At 37.1% G+C, this 10993-nt stretch overlaps 1 protein-coding gene across 6 annotated transcripts in view; it reads left to right on the top strand.

Annotated features, from left to right (window-relative positions):
* CAMK4 (calcium/calmodulin dependent protein kinase IV) overlaps positions 1-10472 on the top strand; it is a 326108-nt gene extending 315636 nt beyond the window's left edge. For all 6 annotated transcript variants that reach the window (XM_047728971.1, XM_047728970.1, XM_047728973.1 and 3 more), the window contains one exon: positions 1493-10472. In XM_047728971.1, coding sequence (XP_047584927.1) covers positions 1493-1924 — 432 coding nt within the window. In that variant the 3' untranslated portion in view covers positions 1925-10472. The remainder of the gene's footprint in view (positions 1-1492) is intronic.
* The last annotated feature ends 521 nt before the right edge of the window (positions 10473-10993 follow it).

The raw sequence follows: 10993 nt of genomic DNA on the forward strand, positions 1-10993 counted from the left end.
GGTGTAAAGCCACGGACAGTCATGTTATTCTCTCGTAAGAGTTCATTGTTTTTTTTTTTTTTTTTTTTTTTTTTTTTTTTTTTTTTTTTTTTTTTTTTTTTTTTTTTAAAGATTTTATTTATTTATTTGACAGAGAGATTACAAGCAGGCAGAGAGGCAGGCAGAGAGAGAGGAGGAAGCAGGCTCCCTGCTGAGCAGAGAGCCCGATGCGGGGCTCGATCCCAGGACTCTGAGATCATGACCTGAGCCGAAGGCAGTGGCTTAACCCACTGAGCCACCCAGGCGCCCCAGAGTTCATTGTTAATAAAGGGAAATGCGTTGTAGGTTGAGAATTACTCATATCAAGTATATAATCACTGCTTCTCACGTAATTAAGACTGTACTGCTTGAACAGCATTGCTCAGGAAACATACTCATTTTGAAAGTTGCCTTCTTTCTAAATAAGTGGAAATTGGGAAACTTTTTTAAAAAACTGTATCTTCTAATATAAATAAATTCCCATACTTGATGAAATTAAAATACAATTGACCTTTGAACAATGCTGGGGTCAGGGGCACCAATTACTAAACACAGTTGATCTATCTATGTATTACTTTTGATTCCCCAAACACCTAATCACTAATAGCCTACTGTTGACTGGAAGCCATTACCAATAGTAGTCAATTAACACATATTTTGGATGTTAAATATATTATGTGCTGTATTCTTACAATAACACCTAACTTTTTCTTAATGTTTTGGGTATTTCTAGGCTGCACACTTTGTAAGTTTTTTCAGATTGTTACAGATCTCAAAAAAATGTTTCAGTGTGTCTGTTGAAAAAAATCTGCACATAAGTAGACCCTTGCAGTTCAGACCCATGTTGTTCAAAGGGCATCTGTAATTCACATGACGTAGATATATAAGATATATCTAAAATATAATTCATATGATATATCCAAAATGTATCTTTTTATAGAATATATATGGAATATATATTAGATGGGTTTCTCTTAATAATGGTGTTTAGGACTTATTATATCTGCAGAGGATTTCAGAGAACAGATGAGGGTCAAAAATAATATTCTATTTAGCCATCACTTACAGGCTGATAAAGACTAAATAAACCTTAAAAGTTGTGTGATCAAACTGCTTTGAAATACCTTGGATTAAATAACCTTGGTGTAACCCAGGACTTCTCAAACAAACTTGACTGTGGAATTCTTTTGTTGTGTAATACTAGTGTTCCATGAAAACACTTTGGGAAACAAAGTCCAAAATATTTGAAAACAAGTGTAAGCTTTCACTTGTCCAGATGATTAAATACAGTAGGCCTGAAATTAAAAAGATATTGCTGTTCATTCTTCAGAGGAGTTTTCATTCAACCATCTTGGAATATATTTTGAAAATATAAAACAGATAAAACAAGCTCCCTAAATGCAAAGGTGAGATTGAGCTCTGATTCAAGATTTTAAGTGGAAGTAACACCTGACACTTTTCTGTTTCCCATCAGGCAGCAGTGAAGGCCGTAGTGGCCTCTTCCCGGCTGGGGAGCGCCAGCAGCAGCCACAGCGGCATCCAAGAGAGCCAGAAGGCTAGCCAAGCATCATCTCTGATCCAGGATGGCAGTGAAGATGTTAAAGCTATTTTGGAAGGAGAGGAAGTTCAAGGAGGTGGGGCCCAAGTGGCAGCTGAGGGGGCAGAGGCTGAGCTGATGAAGGTACAGGCCATAGGGGAAGTAAAAGATGCTGATAGAAATGCTACCAACATGGTGCCCAAGGCACTAGAGGATAGGATAAAGGTGGCTGACCTGGAAATAGAGGAGGGCCTAGCAGAGGAGAAGCTGAAGACCGTGGAGGAAGCAGCAGCCCCCAAAGAGGGGCAAGAAAACCCAGCTCTGGGATTTGGAGCTCAGCAAAATGATGTGATCCTGCCAGAGTACTGATCTGGTTTCTTCTCAATCTAGAAGTCAAATTCTGGCATCTTACGCATTTTGTCCTTCAGCAAGGAAGGTGTGGAAGCATGATATGCACTATAGTGATTCTGTTTTTTGAGGTGCAAAAAAAAATACATATCAGTTGGTAATCCTAAATTCATGCATGTGACTGCTTTATGAAAAAATAGTGTCTTCTATGGTATGCAACGGATACCTAATGCCGAGGAGTTAAATTTGAAATCACAAGTAAATACAACATAACATTTAAAAACATACATGTTCAGGGACCAGTAGCACACATTGAAGTAACTAGTAAATTGTTATTGCTTTGAAAACCTAGTCATCATATATCCTTTGGATTTCTTCATAAAGCAGTAATTCCTTTCAGCTCTCGCTTCACTAATATTAGGTAGTGCTCTAAGATGTGTCCCATTGCATTCACATCATACTTTTCAGATGTGTTCAGACTATCCAATGTGTTCAAACTGTTTACAAGGAGATGGTTACAGGCTACAGTTTCATGATACATACAAAAAAAATCCCACTTACAATGGTAAGAGATTGAAGCATACTTAAGGGTCATGAAACAGAATGCACTTAGAGCTTATGTAGAGAATGCTTTCTTATTTTGTCCTTATTTATACATACTATATTATGAATAACCAAAAATGTCCTATCACAAATTCCTGCCATTTTACAATCCTGGAGAAGGTATTTTACAAACTCCTGCTGAGGAATGTATTCCTTCCTTCCCCTGCTAATGGCAGTTTCTTTCTCATGGAGAACACTTAAGGTGGGCTCTGGAAATTGAGGGAAGAAGAGGAGCTAAGACCTGAACTTACACTCACAAAGGTTGACTGCTTGTCATTTTGATAAAATTGGATTTACTCATGAGTTTGTACAACTTTAAAGACAGTGACGGTTTTATGGATAAACTCTACAATTACCAAGTTTCAAATATTCAGAAAAATCTACCCCACAGGCTGGTGTCCAATGTCTGAATAGAGTGAGAATAATATTCCATTATAAGATCATTCAATATAGACTTAACTAGATTAAGGAAACTTTTGTTTGTGAAATTCCTTTTTTCCTTCAGTTGATAGTTACCTTATGAACTATTGCTTATGAACTAAAGATATTTCTGAAAATCTGTTTTCTCTTTTTTTCATACTTGGAATAGTATTGCCCAAATTTTACCATCTAATTTTTAGTTTCCATGCCAAGAAATTTAGGACAGTGCAGCATTTTATTTACCTTAAAAAAATGAAAAGAAAGCACTGATTTCAAATCAGACTTATGAGAAACTGTAATTTTAGACCTAATAATAGAATTATTAGACCTAATAATTCACCATGATTTTTTTCAAAGTATTTTTCTTTGATTTTCATATGAACACTTTTCCCCCATAGAAATCACACTTAAATTCCAAGGACTTCTATTTCTAGCTTGAGTTGAAGTGAACATTTTTGTCGATTTATGCATCACAATTTTAAGTTTCCTCAGTTTTAAAAAAGGAATATTCTCAAAGACCAAAATGATGGACAGTAAAAATGACTGTCACAGAAAAATCCTTATCAAAAAAAGATCTTATATTATTTTGGCTCTTCCTCAAAACTGTGAAATTGGAAAACGAAATTAAATCTCCGGTTCCTGGGGGCTACTGGACCTTGGGAGACATTCTGCTTTCCAAGTGCAAAACTTCCTTCTTGAAAGGAGAAAAGGTAGGACTTCTCATCGTCCCTCGTTTAGGGGCCTGGCAGTTGACCAACATGGACAAAGGAAAAAAGCCCTTAAGGGCACATCATCTGGGTTCAGAAGAACATTTTTTGTTTGGATTTATTTTTATTAGCTAGTAGAGAGTACTTATCCTCTTCCGCATTTCTCTCCTTCCCTCTTTATCCTCTCTCGGAATTTCCATGTTAGTAATTGTAAAGGGCTCACTATTTTTAATCTTTAAGAATGCCTTTTTCACTAAGCATTAACATTTCCATGTAAGATCAGTTGCCTGGTGTACCTTTCCTAATGAGACTTAACAGGCATACAGGGTAAGTGTCCCATATATTGGCAAAGGAAAGAAGAGAGGGAAATGGATCTTCTTAGAAGTGGTAATTAGTTGGAAGATCAGTACATACTGCCCCTCCCGGCCCACTGTTCCAAGGGAGGGCAGTTGTTCTGTCGTTCCATCGCTCAGGCCTGACTGTGCCTCTGGGCCTCATGTAGCAGGAGCCATGAAGAAAGACAATCTTGAATTATGTTCCCATTAAAAAAAAAGTCTAATTGGAATCCCAGTGGTTTTTTTCCAAACTTTAAGAGCTCATTTGTCCCACAAACGCATAAATAAGGTAGAAATTAGAATAATATGATTGCAGAAGTTATCATCTAGAACAAGTACTGTTATTCCAATGTATAATCAATATGAAAACTCAATGAGATATTTTGAATTTTGAATTTTTATACTAAGTTTTCAAAATCAGGAGTACATGTTATACCTTTAGTACATCAAGTGATTAATAGCCACATGTGACTAGTGGCTAATGTATTGGAACAAAACTGTTCTATAGTACTTCTTAAGCAAGATGACACATGGATTGCCAATGCTTGGATTTGAGCTGCCTCAGTTTCACATGGATGAGCTGGTAGGAGGACAAAAAGAAAATGGTTCAGAAGTGTCATAGACTGAAATAAGTAAAAACTCTTGGCCACATCTGCTTAATCATGTGTTTCAAAGGGATGTTTCCCAACATGACTTTTAGAAAACAGTACTTTCCTGGGCATTGCAAAATTGTCTGTTGGCTACAATCCCTCGAGTCCTCCTTTGGGCCCTGGAATCTTGACCACCGGCTAGAGTCTCCTGAGTACTGCCATAAAGTCAATAGTATTCTTATGTATGAAAATTTACTGTGAGCAAACCATGAGCCCCCATTCAGGAGGGACGGCACAAAAAATGTTAATAGGATTTTGTAGGGCTGGACTAAGCTGAGCATCATTTTCTAACAGGCAATCTTTCTACAAATCTACTGAAACATACCAAATTTGCATGATAAAGATTATATGATGAGGAGGAGGATGATATCCCAGTAACCCCCAAAATGGGAATGATCACCGGCTGGCATTTTTTAGATTTCCTTAGAACGATTTAATCAACACTGCCATTATACATGGATTCAAAAGACTTAGAATTTTCTTACATACTGCTATTTTAGAATAATCCTCAAGGTTCTATAGCCATTTTTAGTGGCAAACTTAAAAAAGAAAGGAATAGCTTGCCTTTTACTGTGACCTCAATTACATAGTATTTTAAACACATTTTGTAATTTAGAACGTCTAGCAATCCTTATTTCCAGTTTTACATGCAAGGTAACTGCTGGTGGGTTGCCTACAGACCGAAGATTTAAAGAGAGCCATTTTGTTTCATAATTCAGTTTTTATTCCACAGAAGCATCTGGTTGCATTTCAAATTGGAAAACAGAAGTAAATGCCAGAAAAGGCAAAGAATAAAATTAGTAAACCATTTATTTGGTTTTAGGATTGTTCTTGCAAAGTAAATGAAAAAAGAAAAAAGGAAAAAAGTCAACGAAGTGAATCAGCACTCGGTTTTTCTGGATGAAGGTTGACGCCACATAAAACTGAAATAAATATAATGAGCAGAGTCATTTACATAACTACAATGCCATTATGTAATTTACTTGTCATTGCAGAGTATTCGGTCTGGTTATGTAGGTCTATTTTAGACGGTGCAAAGTTTCCAGACATTTGCCTACATAATAGGATTTGTAATATCCTTGCAATTACTGTCTATTAGGTCATATTCCAATTTCCTTAATGTTCATCATGGATATGTTCCTGATTAGGGTCATTGTCATCATCTGAGCATTTACTGGTTAAATACTGCTTAATGGCTAGACTCTCTCTATGTCATCGGTGTTTTTTAGAAACATTTATGTGCATGCAAACACAATGGCATTATAATATTCATAACTATATGATAAGCAGAAATGTACCCAATAACTTTCTATACATTTTTTTCAAAGTCCTTTTCTTCCCCTGGCACAACTCAGGGTGAGATTCTGGCTCCTTGACAAATAAGGGAAAAAAAGACCACTGGAGAGATACCAGCTACCCACCATGGTTACCAAGTTCAGCATTTTCTCTTTCTACATTCTCATCTACTAAGGGCCAGTTTTTGTCATTACTCCTTTCAGATATCACCTGAGTTCAGATAATACAATCTCAGCTCACAAAGCCCAACCACTTATATACTTATCTTGGAGAGCAATAACAAACTTGACTAATTTATGTTTGCTTGTTTAAAATTCTGATTTTCATAAATGCTTGTGATATACTCTAGAGGATTTGATTGCATGATTTTAACATCCTTCAAGACTCAGCCTTTTCCCTATCACCTGGCCCAGAGGTCCACCTAGAGCAAGATGGAAGCCTTGAATGAGAGCGGACCATCTGACTCCTTTGCAGGAATCAGACATTACTCAGAAGACTCCAGGTGTCCGACCTGGTGGAGCTTAAATGAGCCAAAAGTGGAAAGAAAGCTCTTCCCGTGCACTGACTGAAAGTGATGCTATTTGAATATTGGTATATTGCCATTATTCAGTAATGAAAAAATGGGACTCCACCAGTCAGCTACCCTTTCCCATATCTTGATTTGCTACCGCTTGTCCCAAATCAATGTTTTGTTCCATCCTTCTGGCTGTCAGGCTGCTCTCTCAGCTTGTGATATCTTCTAAAACCCGGAAGGAAGATCCCAGACTTGCTGGAGAAATGCAGGGCCCTTGGTGGCCCAGAATTTAGTCTGAAACTTTGAACAGCAACGCTAAGGCTACACAATCATGCTTGTTCTTAATAGTTGTTTTCAGCACATTTTGAAGATTGACCTGGAAAATCCATGGATATGGAATGTTTATATCTGTGTAATCTTTGCTATGACCCATTGTTAAAAATGACAGCTACTTAATCTTCAGTCAGTTAAAAATAGTATTTCTTTCCCATTTAGGAGATTTGGGGGCACTCAAATACAATGGGCTTCACATTAGAATTTTGGAAGCTGTTTTTTCCCTAAGTGTTCTCACTCTGACAACAATTTGTGGATAAAAATTTACTAGGTTGGTCCTTTCTTTGTCCTTTCCTTGAACCATGTATAGTAGTTCATCTGGTTTGTAAAAGATAAAAATATGACTATAAATTGAAAACTGTCATAACTGCCTCCTGTTAAACTGACCTGTTTTATTGCCTATCATGTAGCAACTCCTAGTAACATAGAGTACAAATAGTATATTCATGAGTTATGATTTTGTTTACTTTTTATAATCGAGGTTATTACTTGAGTTATAAGTTCTCAAGGTGTTTCTATTCATACACCCTTAGTCTCAGTATTATTTCATATTTCTCAGTCCTCCCAAAGCCAAAAAAATTATCTAACATGTCCATTTATTAATTAGGTAGGCCCACACAACATAATAGTAGTATTGTATTCTGTATCTGATAGATACTGCTCTATTTCCCTTGAAATTTTAAAATTTCTTGTGAGTTCACTGAGTGGGAACAGCAGACAGGGGTTTAAGTAATTCCTTATGCCCAGTGAACTAAGCGTATCAAGGAGAAGGTATTATTAGTATACATGAGTTAGAAGCTACTGTTTATACTTTCTTATTTGAATATCAATCATTCTTTTATCTATGGTTTTTACGAAATACGCATAAAACTTATATGTACATTTTTAAAAAAGCAATTTCCACATCATTACCCAAGGAAATAACTTTAAATCTCCAAAGAACAATTTTTAGGAATCAGGCAAACTATGGTTCACAGACCAAATCCACCAGAGGCCTGTTTTTATAAATAAAGTTTTTATTAGAACACGACAGTGCTCATTTATTTATATATTGTCTGTTTTCACACCACTAGGACAGAGCTGAGAAGTTTTAAGAGAGACTGAACCGGATTGCCCAGCAAAGCCTAAAATGTTTCTCTCTCTACAAGAAAACAAAACAAAACAAAACATTAAGCAACAACAACAACAAAAACAACCTGATGACCCTGGTCATTCATAGCACCCAATGCTTTTTTGCTGACATCTAGGAATATTGATTCCCATGGTTTCCTCTACTAAGCTTAAGGTTCTTATTTCCAGAGGAAGCAGGAGAGCTTTGTTCCTGTTGCAGATGGTCTCACAGCAATAATTGTGCTGTATGTACGACATAACAATGAAATAGCCCTACAGAACTAAAAATTCCAAATTGCATCATTCCTGAAAAAATAAATTTAGAGTATGAAATGACCCGGTTAAGAAAGAGGAGAATTAAAAAGATTTCTAGCATTTTGAGCACGTTTTAGAAATTTGATCACTATATTTAAAATCATGAAAATTGATTTCTTATACTGATACTTGCTCACATTTAAGTCAATCTTCAGCTGTTACTTCAGTAAATGAAGAAATAAGAGTGCCCTTTGGTTCTGAATCCTTCAGAATGTTCTTAAGTAATTTTATATCTGCTGGATTTTCATTTAATCATTTTTAGGAAATAATATGCTTTATTATTATGTAGCTTTCTATGAGCATGTCAGGCTCATCAATAGCCCAGGGGGAGGCAGAGAGCCAATTCTTTTATGTAAGGAAGCTACTTTCCAATCCCCAATCTCAGTGATCTGGGAGATACTTCATTTCTTTGAAAAGAGAGGGCCTTGAATAAATGCTTGCTTTTACTTTTCTCACATACTCAGAAATCCAAGAAGGGCGCTTCTCTTAGTCTATTTGTGTCACAGAGAAATGATTCATTCCACAATAACTGCCTTAAGGGAAGCAGATAACCCAGATATTGAAAATGTAGGCATCCATGACCTTTGTTGACTTTGAACATCTGTAGCCCAAAGGTTACAAATGAGGTCTTGCATAGAAAACCTATCAGCTTATTATTAGGAACATCTAAGATAATGTCATGACTAACTAAACAATATGCTGTTTTCTTTAAACTGTTGCAATAATTAATAGGACGTATCACCAGGATACACTATAGAACTCAGGGTAAAATGGAGATGAATTTTCTGCTCCTTCCTCACAGTTCCTGTATATAAGGAGACTTCACTGGAATGGGAAAGGGAAGAGATAAAAAGATTAGGAGTCCATGCTCCCACCTGCCTTTTTTTATAAATGATCAGTCAGACCTTGAAGGCAGTTGTTCAGACTTAAATTTACATTTCTACATTTCTCTCAATAATTGGGTCACCTGCTTCCCTTAGAAATGAATAGTTAAAGTCAATAGCTAAGTTTCCTCTCAGAACCAGATACTAAACAGTAGTACTAGTTTAGGGGATATTAGGCCTACCTCACAAGCACATTTTAAGGAAATTATGTGTCAATTTTGAAGCTTTCCAATACGTCCCAGTCACCCATTTTCTCAGTAAATTTTCACTGAGAAACACTTATGTATGATGAAGTAGTTCAGAGATGAGCCCAATGCTTCCCCTCTAGGAGTGAGCTTTGTAGTTGGAAGAGAAAAAATACAGGTGTACATACATAACCTGTGCTAAATTTAAGCAGGCAGTAAGTCCTCTAGGGATGCAAAGAAGGAGAAATTCCCTTCTGCCTGTAATGATGCTCTAGGAAAGCTTCATGGGAACAGGCTGGATGTGAAGGATGGGGAGAATCTTTGCAGAGAGGGAAGAGAAATCTACAGAGTGGAGAAATGCCAGGCCCAGTGGTGAAGGAACAGCACCTGTGTGAAAGACTAAACTCTACAGGGAAATGTTCCTAAGTCTGCAGGAAAGTCTTGGAACTTGTGCAAAGTTTAAATTAGACCTCCTTTCTTAGTCTGGGTAGATAAGTGTGCAGCATTTCCTCAGAGCACCCAGCCCTCTGTGATCTCCTATATGGAGATGGGTTAATTTGGTGCATTCCTAAGTAGAATTAAAAAATCACCCAACATATCCAAGACAGTTTTTCAAGTCACCCGTTGAAGCAAAGCCTCTGTCACTAAAAATAATAGCACACAATGAGTGATTTCTGAGTAAGCTTTGCAAAACCCCAATATCTGAAGAACTCCCTGGGACTCTAGAACATCACCTAACCACCTGCTGAAGTTTTCCCAGTAGAAGCCCACGTCACGGTTCCTTCTGTCATAGTTATTTTCACCTTTAAGTTATCAGACCTGAAAGGGCGATCCCCACTGGGATAGAATCACACTTGAAAGTTTAGACTTCAAGATGACTTGTAATAAAGAATTAAGTCTCCAGCAACAAAGTGTGTAATTTTCACAACTGCTTTCCCCAAACATCAAGCTGGTCCTGTCAAGGCCTCTCTCTTACCTCCCCCTCCCTTTTGTCTCTTGACACACCCTTCTGTAAATCCCTTTTTACATCACTCACTGCAGGCAGTATTTGACTTCCATCTTCAAGAAACTTATTTTTAAAAAATATTTACCAACAAGTCAGATTACACCTTATATATCCTTTTAGTAGTCTTGCCACTTTACTTGTCTCAGATATTGTCTATGATTAGTGAATGGCTGCATGACTCGTCAGGGCCAATGAAACAACAAAGGTTGGGACAAAGAAGGGACAAAGGTTGACTATGATCCCAGGGATGGAAAAGAAGCAAAGACAGATACTATCTTAAGAGAGATGAAGAGAAGCTAAGAGCTACTGTGAGTGCATAGAAAACCCAAGTTAGTGGGCATTGAGAAAAGAATACTTCTTACCGGGGTTTTTCAGGCTTGTGAAATGATCTGGTATGTCTTTTCTCCTCTGACCTAGAGGAAAAATTTGTACTTGTGGGTTGTTGAAAGTTTCCTGGACTAACAGAACATAAGCTCACAGCAGCACAGAGAATTCAATTGATGGAGTACTGTTATATACAGGGAACCTCCATGTGCAGTAGTTTGGACTGCCAGTCATTAACTAGAAACAAGTGCATGTAGGATTGGGGGACAAAGATAAAGTATAAATATTTCAGTTTACTAAGCCAAGGTCACAGGCCACCTTCCCAATGTCTGACTGAAAAGTACTGAAAAAGGAGCTGTGAACATTTCATTTCTAAAATCTGTCAAAATGGTGCTATTGACTCCTTCA

The sequence above is a fragment of the Lutra lutra genome, chromosome 5 (assembly GCF_902655055.1).
Source record: "Lutra lutra chromosome 5, mLutLut1.2, whole genome shotgun sequence".
Classification (NCBI taxonomy): Eukaryota; Metazoa; Chordata; class Mammalia; order Carnivora; family Mustelidae; genus Lutra; species Lutra lutra.